The sequence below is a fragment of the Fulmarus glacialis genome, unplaced genomic scaffold (assembly GCF_000690835.1).
Source record: "Fulmarus glacialis isolate BGI_N327 unplaced genomic scaffold, ASM69083v1 scaffold15120, whole genome shotgun sequence".
NCBI classification, from domain to species: Eukaryota; Metazoa; Chordata; class Aves; order Procellariiformes; family Procellariidae; genus Fulmarus; species Fulmarus glacialis.
In genome coordinates, this window is record NW_009187229.1 from 67,975 (window position 1) to 85,804 (window position 17,830).

The following is a 17,830-nucleotide window of genomic DNA, read 5'->3' on the forward strand; positions in this document are numbered from 1 at the left end:
AATAAAGTCACTGACTGAAATACATTATGGGAAATGAAACTCCCTCTGATGAAAGTGAATTTTACATTTTTAGGATGCAGATATGCATAGTTTCTGTTGCCACTTTGTAATAATAATGGCTTGTTTTCTTCTTCTTTTAGCTTACGACTGTGAATATTACAATCAAGGTATGTAGTATTTGATATTACTGTCTTTGATTCATCCTCATATTTATATACCTTGCTGAATACACTTACTCTTCATGTTTTCTAGCATACCAGCTAGCTACATGCTAGAAACAAAGCTGTACTCCCTGGTTCCAAAACGGAATCCATTTTTATAAAGCATTTAGTTGCAGAAAATTCCCCACATTGACCACTATAGGATACGGAATGCATCTTTGATGTACTATTCTATCATCTTTCTTTCTGTATGATGCTATTTTGAGATACTTATCTTTCCCCCTCACTTATTTTGTTTCTCTTTTAAAAACAAATACCCAAGAGACACTTTAATTACATCAGTTCACTCAGACTAACCCTGGAAGAAAATATAGTTTGGTAATTTCTCTCTTTCACAGGTTAGAATGATTTTTTTTTTGTACTCCTGATTTGGGTATGTGAATTTAACGAGCTCAGCAAGTTAGCAAAGCAAGTCCCCATGGGTCTTTCTGCTCTATGTCCAGGGACAGTGGTGGCATGGAAACAAACATCGTAGTTGTAAGCAAAACAACACATCTGGCATCTCAGATGAAACATGATACAATGCACACTGCAAATAAAACCCTTCGTAGCTTGTGCTGAGAAGAATCTCTGTCAGCTGCAGCAGTGTTGGAGGTTATCTCTTCTCCGTTCTCTCTGTTCCCTAGGGTAGGATTGCATAGTCACAATCCCTCGAGCTCACTGGACCTTCAAATCCATTAGAAAGGAGAGGTGACTTGTATGAGCAGGCTGGAGTATTGTATGTCATTTTGCAACATATTCCTTGTCTATTTAACATCATTACGTCATTATACTGTCTTTTTCTTCCCCCCTGTTCTGCTATGGATATCTAAAATACTGTTTTTCTCATGTATTACTTGAGATTTGTCCTATATAAACACAGACAATCCTACATTAGGAAGGAATTCAAATACTGACACATTAGTGTGCATCTTACAAGGTTATACAGAGTTATTACCATTTGAATTTTCACCTCACTGAACTAATTGTCTTTGGCACAGAGAAATTCAAGTCCTTTTCTCCAAAAATAAATGGTGTGTGGATACTCAGCATCTCTGATGATACTGAGTTAAGATTAATCAGAATAATAATTAATTTGGTATGATTTTTGGAAAAAAAGTAAAAAAGCCTCATAAATTTTATGAACATTTGGCACACTATGCAATTATCTTCTAGGTTTTCATTCTGAAGTGGCTTGCTTTGTTTTATTTTTCCTTCTTTCATTGACATATAAAAGAGATTGCTCTGGTTCAATTAAAAACTCAATTGAATTAATTGATGGGCTTTTTCTTTGACTTGGTGTATGTAGTTTTAACACTGCTTCTGTTTTTAATGGGTGAAGGTCAGTGGCCCAGCTGGGTTGAATGATCTTAGTAATCCCTAATGTCTCGATTAATAACCTCATCATATTCAATGTGAGGGTGGATTAATGCACCATGCAGCATATCTTGGCAGTCAGGGAGAAGCTCTAAGGACGTTAGCTTGTGCTTCTACTGTAAATTTCAGAACTGGGACCTATTATATTTTCAGATTGATAGGTTACAGGATTTTATGCACAAGTGTCACAAGTATTGTACTGTAAAGAACAGTTCATTAGAACGAGAGTGGTATTCATTTAACAGATTTAATTCCTGTGACATCCCCTCTTATATTTGGATACTGTGCATGTGCTTTGTGGGGAGCAAGATATTCAAAAGGAAGGGAAACTTGACTAAATGCAATGATATGAATGTGACTTTTGATACATCTTTTTTACCGACTCGCATCCTATAATGAACATCACATAGTAGATGATTTTTTTCTTCTCCAAGGAGTCTGGCCCAGTACAGTAGCAGCACGTAGATCTTGCTAGGTATAGCTGACTTTCCATAATTTCTTTGCAATAGGGAATTTTGTCTTATTTATAAAGTAGTAAGGTATACTGGTTTTGGCCCAGATAGAGTTAATTTTCTTCATATAGTTAGTATGGTGATATATTTTGGATTTGTGATGAAAACAGTGTTGATAACACACCCATATTTTAGCTACTGCTTATGCAGCAGGCCTTTCCTGGTTCTCATGTTGCCCCACCAGCGAGTAGGCTGGGGGTGCACGAGATATTGGGAGGGGACACAGTTGGGACAGCTGATACCAACTGACCAAAGGGATATTGCAGAACATACGATGTCGTGCTCAGCGATAAAAAACGGGGGAAAGTTTGCTGGGGCTGGCACTGCTCAGGGTCCAGCTGGGCATTAGTCAGCTGGTGGTGAGCAATTGGGGTTTTTTGCATCACTTTTTTCGGTTTTATTTTCCTTTGTTTCTTTTTCTTTTCAGTTCTTCCCCTCCGATTCTCTTGGCAGGGGAGTGAGCAAGCAGCTGTGTGGTGCTTAGCTGCCTACCGGGGTTAAATTCAAGGATGGTGTTATGCATGTTTCCACCACCAAGTGCCAGCAAAACACCTTTTGGGACATAGGATGGCTCCTCCACTGATTCTTTTTTGTTCTGCATGATCTCAAACTGTTGAATCTTTACGGAAACTTTATCAATTACAGCTCACTCCTGCTTTTGCTCAAGTCATAGGGAAAATGTCTGTTAATATGTAGGGATAAACATTCAATGATTTAGAATAAAGAGTGTCTTTAAAATAAATTGCCTTGCCACTTCTTTAAAAGTAGTCATTTTGTGGCAAGCTTGTGGGCTTCATGTGCATATAAGCTCCAACATAGTTTCCATATAAAAACAGTGTTTATTTTCATGCAGTTTTCTTCAGAAATTGGTGTTTAACTTCTAGCGGAGCCAAATCTCATTATTATGAGAATTCCTTACCTCTTGGAAGAGTCATATTTGAAAAGAGCTGTCTTAGGCTGGGAAAGGCATTCAGTCTTTTCATTGTAAGGATTAAAAGCTTTCACAAAACTTACACATTTTGTTTATTACTCACAAGGTGAGCTTTTAGAAGTATGCTGCTCTTGGTTCTTTCAGTGGGATATAGTGACAAAGACAGATGCTATTGTATCTGGATGTATCCCTGTGAGCCTTTATAGCCCAGCCTGGTGAACCAGACTGGAAAAATTAGCTGGTTATTTTTCAGCTGGACCACTTCACTGCTGAAGCACTTAGGATGGCAGAACGAATGGGGCAGTAGCGGGGCAGAAGCAAGTGGTTTGTGGGAAAGGATGAACTAGACAACTGCTTAAGCAATATTGCTGCCAAAAGTTGAATTACAGCCTTATAATTTGAAATCTGTTTTTTTTGGGGGGGAATTGCCTTGTAGATCTTAGAGTAGCTTCAGTGTCTATTTGGGGAGTAATATTAAAGTTGGTCTGTTGATCTTTCGAAGTATAGAAATAAGGACATGTAAAACACTAAACACCATAAAAAAGCAGCCAAGATTGCTTTCTTGTACAGGGCATTTTGTGAGGATAGCTACCCGCACTTTTTTGTGCTCACTTTGTATTTGTTGTATTCTGGGCAGCAAGCAAGGAATAAGGGATTACATCGAACAGATAGATACAGACCTACTCCAGCGTAATACCTTGAGGCATTGAGCTGTAGTTCCAAATTTCTTTGATTCCCAGTATGGTGAAATATTTAATGCAATATATTATGTCAACTAAGACTTAAGTTTTGTATGTTATGCAAGGAGGACTTTTCTTTTTCTATTTGATTTTTCTTCCCTTAGGTCTTGGTGAAGGACCCTATATTTTGGCAAGTTATGGAAAGAATGACACAATTATAGGAGCTAACGTATCCAGTAGAAGGATATTTCCCCTGCCTAGAACCGGAGCATATGGAAATGTATTTTTCAGTTTCATGATAACGCCAGGTCTTTTCAAAGATAAAGATTTATGTAAGTGTTCTCAACAAATTTGCTAAAGGCAATACATATTTTTCAAACTATATTTTTGCTGCGTCTTCTAAATCTCCTAAAATAGTCTAGGTATTTTTAGTTATTGGAACAAGTGAGGATAAAGCGGCCAATTTCAAAACTGAGGAGGAATACTGACTTTTTAAATTATTTTTTAAATATTGGAAAACCTCATTGCCAGCTTTAAAGCTGACTTTTCAAAGATCGTTTTAGAAATATTGCAAAATACAAGTGAACAGAATTCCTTTGTGAAAAAAATTAGTTTGTATAACTGGAAACTGGAAAATTTTGCACACGTATCTAGCAAGTATCAACACCGAAGGTGAATGCAGGATATTTTTGTCTCCAGTAAAATCACTTCTACTTCATCTTTTCTTCTTTTTTGTGACTTTCAGTGAACTATAAAATGTGCAACTTAGAACAACCAATCTGTCTCCTGCATTGTTAGTGAGCAGCATCTCTGTACAATGTAGAAAGAAGTTGTTTAGGTGAACAGCTATTCCTAAGCTCTAATTTTCACTTATCAGAGAGTGATCTAAACTATAAAACCAAAAATAAATATGTTTAAATATTTTTCCTTCTGTATATATTTTCCTTTCTTCACCTGTATTGGGTTTGTGCCAATTAAGTCAATACAGATTTTGTCATTGCTTTCTCACAGAATTTAATTTGTTGAAAAAATCCCAAACCCTCAAAAATCAACATAGAGAAGGGCTGTCTTCAGAGTAAAATTTGAAACCATATTCACAAACAGTTGACTATTTTGCACTGGAGAAATTAGGTTTTTAGATATGATTTTGAAATGAGAAAGTACATAGAACAGAAGAATTAATTCAGTCTTGTCAATGCTCCAACCGATGTAAAGTGGAAGTAAAACACTCATTATATCTGTGCAGTACACAGGTAGTTTTCATATCTGTGGGGAATGAGATAGTATTCATCTAGATTAAAGACACTTCAAGATTTTATTCAAGTTGAAAACCAAATATGAAATCAGTCTTCTCCTAAGTTCTTAAATTTTCAGAGAATTTTCTTCACTTCTGATTTCTGGCATGAGTAGAGCAAATAGAGGGTTGAGTCTTTTATTTGGCTACAGGTTTTCTTACTGTATTGCTGGATATGACTGTATGTAAAAAAAGCCTAACCTCAAGGTGAAGTCAAGCATTTTCTTACAATATTTGCATGATGTTATTTACTAATGAAACTTTGGTACAGCTGAACTGTCAGGCATTTGTCCAAATTCGAGAAAAAACTCCCAATTTGAGACTGTTTATGAATCATTTCAAAGGCTGGTAGCAGTAGGCTGGATGTAGTTTTGACCTAACTGATTAGCTCTCTGGTGGCTCTGGATTATATGATCATTTGAAGTCTCCTTCAGACTCTGCATTTCTAACTTTTTTTGTGTTATATAAAACTGAATTTTTTTTTGTGAAAAGCAGTTGTTTAAGAGGAGGCAGAGAATATATAGATTTTAATCTCACTTTTAAGTTGTTTTCTGTGAAAATCTTACTATTATTATTTTTTTTTCTCTTCTGTGGAAGCTCTCTCTCTTGTTTCCCTTGAATCTGCTGAAAGACCAAACTACTTTCTGTACGTACATGACAATGAAACCGTTGGGTTGGAAAAGTGGCAGGCAAGTGCCTCTTTTCGGAGACGAGCCACCTTCTTCCACCACCAGGGCCTCTGGAGTCCAGGGCTCAGTGCCTTCGAACTGCACAGTAAAAAAGGCTTTTTCATCATTCTCACCTTATCCAGTGTTAAAGTGGCAAAGTACGATGATTCAGAAGAATTCAAACGTTTGAGTAGCTTTAGTGTTGAAGGTAAATTTTGCATAATCCCCAGGGACAAGTATGTTTTTTTCTGTTTGCCTTCAGAGCACTTGTCTTTCATCAGCAAAAGTCACAAATATTTTTTATCCTATTTTTAATCACTATTCTGTCTTTGTCTTCCATTCCACTTCCAAATGCTATTATTTTCTAATTTTTGCAGGTATGATGATCACTTTATCTTTGAACTACATTTTCATTGTTTTACTCTTTCAAAATTAATGTGGCATGTCACAAAAAGATGCATGTTAATGTCTTGTTAGTGAGCTATAGGTAGCTATTATTTTAAATGAATGGGGTAACTGTATTGCTTCGTCAACTAACAGTACCTTCACTATGTTTAATTGATTTTTAAGTTTTTTAAACAGAATATATTGTAAAAGTGAGTAGCTGTTTGTATCTTTGAAGCTTCCGTGTCTTTTAGCTTGATTGAATTTAAAATACTTGAAATTGAAAATGAACAAAATCTCACCTATTTGAAAGTTCTCAAGAATTTCTCTACTTGGTCTTCATTTTTTAATTTTTCTCAAAATCCCAATGTACATAATAGAAAAGACTGTAAATTTATAGTTTATTGACTACACAATCAATAAATAATACCTTTTCCTTCTTTCTCAGAACTCGGTGCATCTGTGCCTTATAGAAGGATGAGTGAATGGCGATATGAATCTTGTGCTTATCCTTGTGTTAAAACATGTGGTGATCCTGAAGGAATAGCATGTAAATTCCTTCCTCCGTAAGTCAAATTAAGCTCTGCATTGCTACCGTATTGTTTTTTGTAATATGATTACCATATGCTTTCTGAACATTACTGCAGCTGCAATATCCATTCATTTTTGCTCATCCAGATTTCAGTATCACTCTTGTGAGCAACTCTCATAAGTCATGTGAAAACATTTGTAAAAAGCCTCTCATTTCCCATGGTATATATTCCTGTTTACATGCGATCTTTCAACACAAGAATAAAAGGGTTTGTATTTAGCCCAGGGGATTAGCTTCTGGTAGTGGTTAAGTAGAAATCTATTAAATTAAATTAAGGCTGTTTCCTTCTATGGATTTATATTCACATCTTAAACCAGCATCCCATGATACTGTAAATGACTACATCTTTCTGGTGTTTATATGACAGAGATCAAAAACTGTAGGAATCGTAAGGGTGAACCACGCCCTCTCCTGTAAGAGGGGGGAACTTTATACTAAGAGATGCTCACTGGCACCACGTGAGGGATTTCACACTGCTGATGTTATCTTGTTACTTAGTAACAAGATTTCCTGCCTCCACGGATCTCCCCTAGCATCTATGGAACCACAACAAACTAAAAGGAAAAATGCCTAAAAACCCAAGGCGCAAAATCTGGTGGAAAAGAAATGATATTTTGAATTTCAGACTACCTCCCTAGGCATATGCAGTTTATGATTAGGAATATTACTAATATTACTAATTTTCTCTGTTGGTATTCTTAGCTTTTTCCATATGGTTGTTAATGTAATGATTTTCTTATTAGAAATCCCCCAAAATGAAAAAGTAAGGGACTTGTCTGCACTCTCCTATGCTGAAAGTGCCCAAGAATGAGACTTTCTATGGAGTCAGTCTAAATATTTCAGTGTCTCAAATGAACATACTGGGTAAAACAGTGGTCTTATAGTGAAGGTCTTTGTCCTATGGGAAACCTTTCTGCTTAGGGATCTGAACTTCCATCTGATTGTGGAAGCAGAATGGTCAAAAACGATCATGTTCATCAGCCTATGCAAAGAATTGATTATTAACAATTTAGAAACAGAATTGTGCTCTTCAACATCTTACTGGCCTTAAAATGCCTCAAAATGCTGTGTTCACCATTACACTGGAAAGTTCTCAGAACACTGATGGGGAAGTAATTTAAATGTGTCATTTTGCCAAAGTGAAATAATTTAAAATTAATTTATATTTCTACTACGGCTTTAGAATTAACTATACAATATTTTAAAGGGTTGAAGGATGCTTGCCATACTGTCCCAAAAACATGATCCTTGATGAGGTCACACTTAAATGTGTTTATCCAGAAGACTGTAAGTATATTTTATTATATTGGTCTAACCTTATAAATCACTCTAGAGATCCCAGGAAAGGTTTTAATCAAATGTAGATTGTTGGTTTTTATTAAATGCTTTACCAGAACATCTTTCTGTTGAAGAATGTCTCTCTGAGACATAGACTCCCTTCCCAGTCATCCAAAATACATGTCCTACATCCAAACAAGCCATATCTAAAGTTGAATTCTTTCATTTCTCTAATAGTGTATTAAATTTAATGTTTTGCAATGGTGTTATACTCATCACAATTATATTTTACTATATGCTGCTAGTATATCATACATTTATAAGAGAAAGATCCCAAATGGAAGAAATAGTGCTGTGGCAAAAAGTTCAGACTTTTCAGTTGATGAGCCACCACTAACAAATTTAGTGCATCTATTTTGTAACTTCTGGTGTGTGAAGATACCACATTATTTGCTTATTTTGGGGATATGGTATTCTTTTAACATAACAATTACATTTTAATCCTGTGTCTTATTTTATTTTACAAGTTTTGAATTAAATACATTATGTTTGATATTTGCTAGTACAAAGTCATCTCATATAGTATACCACCTTCCAAAGATATAAAAGAAGGCAACATATTCTATAATATATTTATTCCAAATATTTTACTATTTTGCATTTACTGAGTTTTCCATGGAATTCCCTTGTTTTGTCAAAACTGCTCTGCAAAATCAAGGTTTTCACTAATAATAAAAAGTTAGCTACTCCATTTGCAAAGAAAATTAGAAAACTTCTTGAGTCAGCTGAGTTCCTCAAAGTCATCAGGCAACCTGGAACCATTGGCAAATTATCTTCTCAGCAAAATGATGCTCTGATTTGCTAATATTTAAATGGGACTTGAGTAGACATAGATGTTGCTATTTTGCTTTACCAATGATCCACAAAAGACAGTGAAATATGCGTTTTTCCTTTTAGGCATACCTGTGATACCTACAGAATCAGGAATTGGAACAAAACCTTCATTGTTAATCTCTCACACTGGTGCTACCATGGAGAGATTTCCTCAGACACCTCCTTTATTTGTTACTTCAGGGACTGAATCAACTCGTACGGGTGTGACAGCCAAAATAACCATGAAAGCAAACACAACTTTAAGAGGAATGAATATGTCGGCACAGTCCATTACAGACTTTTATTCATTGGATGCATCTAATGCAGCCACCTATTCAACATTTTCATTACCAAGTACAGTGGAGCCTTCTGATATATACTTCACAGCACAGCCAGCCCTACTGTCCTTTCCAAACTCATCTCTTCAGCAGATTTTCCAACTGCTCTTCAAGCCTCAGCAATCACATCACATACTATCAGTTCTACTGCATCTATAACTTTACCCATTACAATAGCAACTCCAACAACCCTGCTCAGTGCAAGTCCTATTCCAACACGTTCTGCGTTATTAACACCCATTTCCCTAGTGGTAGTTCCATTTCCACTTGAAACATCAACCACTCAGCTAGGAACTGTTCCCCCTACCTCAGCATTAACAGCTTTAAGCTCGAAGCCATCTTTTGTCACTTCTGAGCTGCCTGCAGGGATTGGGAAGAGTAGGAGTCCTTCAGTAAGTCGTTCTAAGGGAGCAGCAGTGTCCTCTGAAGTGTCTTTGTCTGCTTTGCTGGCTGGCAGAGCAACTTCCACAAGACCTGTATTTCTTCTAGGTTCATGGTTGACACTAAGCACACCTACTTCTCCTATATCTACTTTGTCTGTTAGAACTAGGTCTGGTATTGGTCAAACTACAGTTCACCCAACACCCATTTCTGCACTGACTTCAACTGCTCCTCAAATTCCTATGCCTACTAGATTTGCTAGCTTTGAGACAAGTTTTCCTCAATTAATCACAGCTTTATATTTTGAAACAGCAAAAGCCTTGTCTAAAACTTCTCTGATATCATTAAATACAAGTTCTTTAGCTAGTTTTTCTCCAAAGCCATTTTTATCTTCAGTGGAAATTTCAGTGACTGTTCCCAAGCAGACATCTCCATTAATAAAAGGCAGTATTTCTGCTGCTCTGCCCATAATGTCTGTATCTTCACCTCAAGTTGCTTCTCAAATCCCTATAAACACTTCTTCGAGTCCTGTAACACACACAGTATCTGTACCAGTGCATTCTCTGATTACCTCCCTGAAGCCCAAAGCTATGGCAGATGTCACTGTTGCCTCCAAAAGTCTTTACAAAGTACCTTCCACTGCTTCCATTCTTCTAGTCTATCCAACAATCCCTGATATGTCTATAGCAAGTAAATCCTCAACAAAAAATAAATACATAATGCACACTGATTCCTTGTCAGTGTCATCCATTTCTAAAAAGCCAAAGAAATCCATTATGTCTACAGTCTTCCCTCTTAGGACACTGGTATTACCTCTAAATGCTACATTAATAACCACTTCAGAAATTACAGAGTACCCAAGCAGTTCACATACAGAAAATTTAAATACAGAATTGAAAACTGACCCTGTTGCACAAAATTCAGGCACTTTCATTCCTAAAGATCCTTCTCTTACAAGGCCATCATCTTTATTTACAATCTTGTTATCAACATTAGTACCATCTTATGTGATATCTCATACTACAAGTTCCTCATTGATTCCCATATTCAGTAGGACATCATCATTAACACAAAATGTAACTGCTACCTAAACACCAGTTTCATCTCTAGGTACACAAGGAACCTCAAAAAGTCCAGTTATAGACTTTGCAACTTCTCTAGGTTTTTCTACATTCACTTTAAACATAAGCCCTTCTACCAGCCTTTCAGCAGCACTAAAAATATCCATTATAATGCCCTTTTTACTAATGCCTACAACTCCCGAAGCCACTTTAGAAAGCCAGTCCAGTAGGGTCTCTATGTCTTCACCTCCTCCTAAGACCACTCGTATCTCTACTGTTTCTCTAGGAAAACAGAGTTCTTCGGTAAGTTCTTCAGAAGAAGATGGAACAATATCAGCCATATCAGCTGGAATCATCACTCAATCCACTACACCAATGATCACGAACACAACGGTGAATGTTACGTCCTTAAAAGCACCTTATATTTTTGCAAAAATACCACCTAGCTCTTCAGCCAGTTTATTAGTTGCTTCTGGCACTACTGTAGCCTCTAGGATTACTACAAAACCCACTGATTCTTTTGTTGCCGATTTGGAGTTTTATATGGCTTCAGCTTCAGTTCCTACCACCATAGAAACACCCATGCATGTGTCACAGAAATCTTTATTTACAACTGCAGAAACTCAAGCTTCACAGAGCACTAAAGAAACTCCAAAAATGATGATAATCAAAACAACTGGTACTACAAGTCCATTATTACAGACGAAGAGTACCTCATTTACGGCTTCAGAAGTTAAATACACAACCTCTTTTGAAAGAACTGTGGCTATTTTAGAAAGTGGTCATACTTCACATGAGAAAAGAAATGTTACCAAGACAAAGTCAACCACAACTGAGAAATCTTCCCTGCCTTATTTGACAGTATCTGCAGTTCAGAGTTCACCTTTTTCAAGAAATACAACCTCAGTAAAAAATCTCTCTCTTTCTGGAGTCCCGGATGTAACAACATCAGATTGGTCAAAAATCCCAACACAGAAAATCATTACACCTTATTTCAGTTTAACAGAGGCCACAGAGCTGCAGACGAGAACTATAATAGATTTATCTCATTCTAGTGGTGGAACGGCTCTGCCTTCCTTTTCAGGTCCTGTGGAAACACAAACTTCTCTGGCAAGCACGGAAACAATGGCAGCTATAGCTGACAAGACTTCCTTTGGTACAATGATGCATACACTGATGTCTACATATTCTGAATGTGTGGTATGATCAGTTTTACTTGCCCCTGTGTGTTAAAATATATATTTCTTTTCAGTCCAATCTGTTATGCTATATATGTAATACCAGAGATCTTAAATCTCCTATTTTTGTTTTTATTTGTATATTTTAAAATACTAAATTATTCTTAGAGGATTGTTATATTGCTGCTTTTATACTGCCCTGGTATATTCTGCAACTTGGATGTATTGCTCTGGAAAAAAAACGCTTTTAAAGCTATGTGCTGATTCTAGATAGCAAAATATATTTCTGAGGTGCAGAAAAAGCCATAATTCATGGAATTTTTGAGTTTCTGCATAATCTCACCCTGTCTTTCTTTTTTTTTCCATTTGTTTCTTTGTCATAGGGTTTAAAATGATGGGAACGCATGATTCTGTATTTCTTAAAATGCTTCAGATTATTACTGAATATAACATGTAGCCTCAATGCAAAATGCTTTACATAGAGTATTGCACCAAAGCTAGATGGAACAGGAAGGGTGGGGGTGAATGGATGTGCATCATTATCACCTGTTACAACCACACAAAAGCAATTCATTCCAAAATAAGTGATGGGGGGGTCACGTAGATACACAGATTCTGTCTCAGAGCAGGGCAATGAACAAGTGACCGCTTGGCCTTTATAAGGGAAATTAATGTAAAGTTGATTCTGGTTGTTTTTTCCTTACATGACAGCCAAGATACCTTGAACCTGTCGACAAATGTAGCCAGTATGTATGTGTTAATACGGGTTGGATGTTATACAACCTTTCAAGAAACTGCCCTAAGGATGTGCAGAAGCCAGACTGTGGTTTTCGAGGAATGCCAGTTCAAGTTAACACTGATAGTTGTTGCCCAGACTGGGAATGTCCCTGTAAGTCACTGTTTTATTTTTAAATACAACATAATGCCTTGATCTGTAAATTTCAAGTAATAAATTAAGGGTTTATTACAGTGGAAATATGAGGTTGAATACTGGAATGAATTTAAAAGAGCTGTTCACCAGCAAAACAGAATGAAATGTAGTGAATGTTTTGGTATCTTTGAATTAACATTCAAGAGAGTAAAATATTTTAGAGTCAAATATTTTGTTTTGAATGAAAACATTGAAATGAGATCTGCAACATGAACATCAACATTTTCCAGCTGAGACTTTTCAGAATATCTGTCAGTAGGAATGCTGAGATTTCAACATTTTGTGAAGAAAGCAAATGAAATACTGGCATTTTCTGAAAGACAGAACTCCCAAATTTCATTTAACTCCAACTGCAGTTTCTACTCATATTTAGAAGCTGCAGAAACTGGCAGATGACTGTCTGCCAAGGGAACAAAAAGGCCACAGAGAAGTCATATTAAAAACCTTACAGCATTACTGAAACCAATATTGCACTTTTAAATATTTGTCTCAAGACAGGAAAGATCAGTCTCTTGTTATCAGTATCTCAAAAATATGTATATTTTAATGCATATATTTTATTTGACAATGTACAGATTCATTGATCTTGCCCATAAAACATTGACTTATGTGAAAATTTTCACCAGTTCAAACTTCCTCCCCTACCCTGGACACATAGCAATAGGTTAAGGTATTTCCACTGAGTAACGTAGATACTTCCTTCTGCTTATGGCTCAATATGCTGTCTCCAGAATAAGGTCATCAATATATATATGAACATATCTCATATGAAAGCAAATATTGCTAAAACTGAAAGTTTTTAGAAATGCCTTGTATTCAGTTTTGTGGTAACCTCATTAAATGACAGTTCTTTTTTAGGTCAATGTTCTGTACTGTCTGAACTGAGTGTTATTACATTCGATGGAAACAACATAGCCCTCTGTAACATGGCTTCCTACATTTTAGTCAAGTTACCAGGAGAAATTATTGTTGCTCATATTGAAAAATGTCCTGCTAATCAGGTAAGATTCTTGCATTCCCACAATAATTGTAATAGTTTCTTGAATTTTTGTGTTATAGGTATGAAATTCTGCAAAAATGTATCACTTACTTAGAAGTTTCAGATAAAAGCCATAACCATTGAAAAACAGCAAGTTATTTAATTTTCAAGCAGCATGCTTCATCATGCTGTCTAGATAAAATAATTTTATCTCATGTTAAATAGTAATTGTTGTATTATGTTTAAGGAAATTCAAATGTAGGTTCCTTTTAAATTATCAGGGGTGGGGTGACATAACTTCTGAATAACTTCAGGCTCTCCACCCACAAATCTTCCTGAGGCCCTGAATTTACACTTTACAATATGGTCAAAATACTAAAATATTTTCAACTGTCACAAAAATCTTTTGTAGTTATTTTAGGAAGGTATTAATGAGTTTGGGATTAGTGTGATGAGTTGTTCTTTGTAGTTGTCTAACCCTCTGCATTACAGAGGAGATCCAGCCACTTTATTTTTAGACTGCCAGTTTAGGTCAGGTCAGTCTCATCCTTGGAGTCTGTACATGCATTTCCTTTGCATTGTTTGTAGTCCTAATTTATGCAACCCTTGAACAACTGGTTTGTATTTCCTCCTTTGGTTTGTGGATAAACAAGTTCCTGATGAGGAACTTCATCAAGCTTCTTTCCTTCCCATCCCTATTTGGTCTCTTATCTACTCTCACTGGGCAACCGTACACTTGATTTTTAAGTCCTGAGTCTTACACTGTTTTAGAGGTTTTCTTTTAAATTGCTCTCTTCACTGTTTCTTGGTTGCAGTCTAAAGGTGTGAACACAGCTCACATCATAGGCAGATGAGCTTTAGAAGTCTGTAGCTGTAGTTCTTTAAGAAATATTTTTTGAAAGGGCTTTGCAACATATGCTGAATCTCGTGATGCTGGTAATGAGTTGCTCTCAATGTTAAACCTGTTAAGTTAAAAGCCAGCTGAGGTATGGTCTTTACAAGTTGCAATCTTGTGCAGAAAGATGCCTTGTTAAAATAGCAGTTTTACCAAAGTTAGGGCGGGGGATTTTATTGGCATGACCATTGTATTTCTATGTATTTTAATTCAACTTGTTCAGGTCATTGTGTTCTCTTTTCTGTATTATTTTCCACATAAACCCCTTTGATTTAAATCTTTAACAAGTAAATCAAGATTCTAAATACAGTTCATAGAAAGGTACACTACATTAGCTGGGAAATGTGTATTTTTTATTATTTGCAAGGAATACATTAAATTAGTTTAATTATGAAGCTGATTGTAGAACAACTTCAAACACAAAGAAAACAGTCAACTTATTTTTGCCAAATGAAAATGTTGCTGATTATCATTGCACTTCTAATCTATTTTGTAATGTTTTCCAGAGTGCAAATTCAATAAGAAAACTAGTGAGTACTTTTTTCTTTTACTAATTATAAAATGCATTAATATTACACGTATTGAAAAAATTTCCTATAGCACTGGTACAGAATTAGAAAAACAATAGTAACTAAACTTTTTTGTCACTTTCCTTTCAAGGTTCCCCCTGCAAGCACTTCAGGGCTCTGTTTTAAGAAATTAAATGTAACAACACGCACATATAAATTACTTATCAATCGTTTAGCGAGAAAAGTAAGTATCACCAGTATATAGCATGTGTACACTTAAAAGATAGCTGGAGAGCTATTCTGTTGTAGAATGCAATAGATCAGATTTATAGTGAATGTACTACAGATTAGGATTACTTCTGTGGTTCAGATTCCCAGCAATTTATGGTGAGCTAGAAGCAAAAAATATACATTTCTGATACTATGTTTCACTTACATGTCATTAATCCAAAATGACAATTCAAAGTTCTTTTGAGATTTTAAAGCTGCAAAAGTAATTTATACTTGAGACTGTATTTCCAGATAACCTAGCACCAAACAGAAATGTTCCAAGACATGATAAATCTTAAGCTGTCTTTCCTGCTAGTCAATAACAAGTCAGAACAGATAACTTTGAATAATTGGGATGAGGGTTTTTTGTTGTTATAGCATATGATATGTGATAAATAAGATTTATTGCTTCCTTAATTAGAAAAGATTTCTGTATCATTATTTTTTATCATGCCTACTTCATTTGCAGTTATAGGAAATGGCACTGACAGGAAGCTTTGTGATGTAAGCACTGTGACTGTTATTGTACATGGCAAAGGCTGTAAAAAATATCTTTTGCTATAAGATGTAAAGACAGATAAAATACATCTCAATTTGCTTTTATCCCTAAAATGTATTTGGTTTATTTTAGGTAGTAGTGGATTCTGTAATTCAATCATTACCATTTTCAAAAGAAGGACTGAGTATTCAGGATACTGGTGCAATGTATGTCGTTAATACCCCAGCTGGTATTAGCATCAAGTGGGCTCATATTACAGGCATCATAGATATACAGTATGGATTACACTCTAACACATCGATGAAGACAGAAGGACTTTGTGGTGAGGCTATGGTGGCAATTCTTTTCTTATTTAAAAATTTCCCATTTAAAATTCACATCTCCCTTTTGTGTCTGACTTGCTGTCCCTATAGCTCTCCTTGTGACCCCCACTAACTACATTGCCAATCCTATTTGAGGTGGGCTTGTGAAATTCTGTTAATTAATAATAATAAATCAATAATTCTGTTTCAAAGCACTGCTTGCTAATAAAGTAGTTTTCAGAGCAAGTAATGATCAAGTATCTAATTAAGTTTTAAAAAATATACTCAACTCTGCCTGTGTTTAAGAATATTGTTGAAGTCAAGTAGAGGAAAGGGGAAATTTTCAATGAAGAAGTGGCTGCTGAAGAAATTCAGGTAGTGACAGTATATTTCAGTGATTTCGGGAGAAAAGAATAACTGTCAGATGTTAGCAGTGGCAGCGTATCGCTATGCAAATACCGATAAAAGGTGTATCTTGGGAACGGTCCAAGTCCCCTGAGAATGGTGAATCCAGATTCAGACCTCTTAAGGTTGGATCTAGGGTCCAAAACTGTGCTGGGGTGTCTCAGACTTAAATTACAATGATAGTAAATTTAGCATGTTTCAGGCTTTCCTGGTAGCCTTTTTATAATTCTGCCACTATGGATTATATGGAAAAGTGTAAGCAGGTATTTTAGAGTTATTTTAATTCTATCATAAATGTCCATTTTTCTGGTGCATTGTAATTTTACAGAATCTACCCCATATTGAACAGGAAAACAAACTTTTATGATCTTTTAAACTGCTTTTAGTTTAAAAGCAAACAAAACAACTCAAATATGGTTTAAATATACATATAAAAAAATTAAGTGTTTAAAATCAATTGCTATGTTCTGCTTGAACAAAAGGAAAGTTCTCCTAGATCTAATGAGAGAAGGCAAATGCTGGCCCTGGCAGGTACTGCATCTTTTCCTACTATCATGCTATCTTCGTTATGCACGCTGAAAAAGATTGGGATGAGATGACGTCAAATGTAGGAAGGATTATAGAATAGTTACTCTTTGTGCCATGAAAATACAGAAGGAGGAAGACTATGCAGACAACTCCAATCTCCGTTGTAAAGTGTTGCTCTACCCGATATTTTGCAGTAAAATCTGAAGCCTCTCTCAGTGCTTCTTTCCTATTCTCTGCCGATTGTTCCTGTCTGGGATTCTCCTACCCTTTCCTTCTCATACTGAAAACAACTGTAAGACTATGTAGTAAATTGGCTTTATTTTTAAAGCTGTATTGATTCTGCAATTCTGTAACACCAGCACAGTTTGTGGAATGGCATTAGGACAGCAGCAAGAAGCAGAAGTGTTAAGAATACTGGGAAGCAGTGCTATTGTCAAATGTTTCTTATCATGCAAATACCATCTTCTGTATTTCTCCATGGTGTCTGAAAGAATAACAGAGCCTGTCACGCCAGGCTAGCCCAGTTCTAACAAGGGACCCTGGAGAGTATCAGGATCCAGGGCTCGAAGCATGAAGGCAAGGACTTACGGTGTGGATAGAAATGCAGAAGGAAAATGAAAAAAGGATATAGGAGCTTTGGGCTGTAAAACACTATTATGAAGATAAAAATTTTGGCATTAATGGCTTGTTATGTGCTTATAGGAAGTATATGTTTTCACTGATGAATTAACTGGATACATACAATAATGAATTCAGGTAGCGAAT

At 35.9% G+C, this 17,830-nt stretch overlaps 1 protein-coding gene across 1 annotated transcript in view; it reads left to right on the forward strand.

Annotated features, from left to right (window-relative positions):
• OTOGL (otogelin-like) overlaps positions 1-17,830 on the forward strand; it is a 96,216-nt gene that overhangs the window by 58,744 nt on the left and 19,642 nt on the right. Inside the window, 13 exon segments of the mRNA XM_009574441.1 lie at positions 141-167; positions 3,865-4,032; positions 5,592-5,870; positions 6,495-6,612; positions 7,846-7,925; positions 8,874-8,922; positions 10,467-10,503; positions 12,411-12,425; positions 12,459-12,636; positions 13,537-13,679; positions 15,059-15,082; positions 15,213-15,305; positions 15,963-16,152. Of these exon segments, the coding sequence (XP_009572736.1) occupies positions 141-167; positions 3,865-4,032; positions 5,592-5,870; positions 6,495-6,612; positions 7,846-7,925; positions 8,874-8,922; positions 10,467-10,503; positions 12,411-12,425; positions 12,459-12,636; positions 13,537-13,679; positions 15,059-15,082; positions 15,213-15,305; positions 15,963-16,152 (1,401 nt within the window).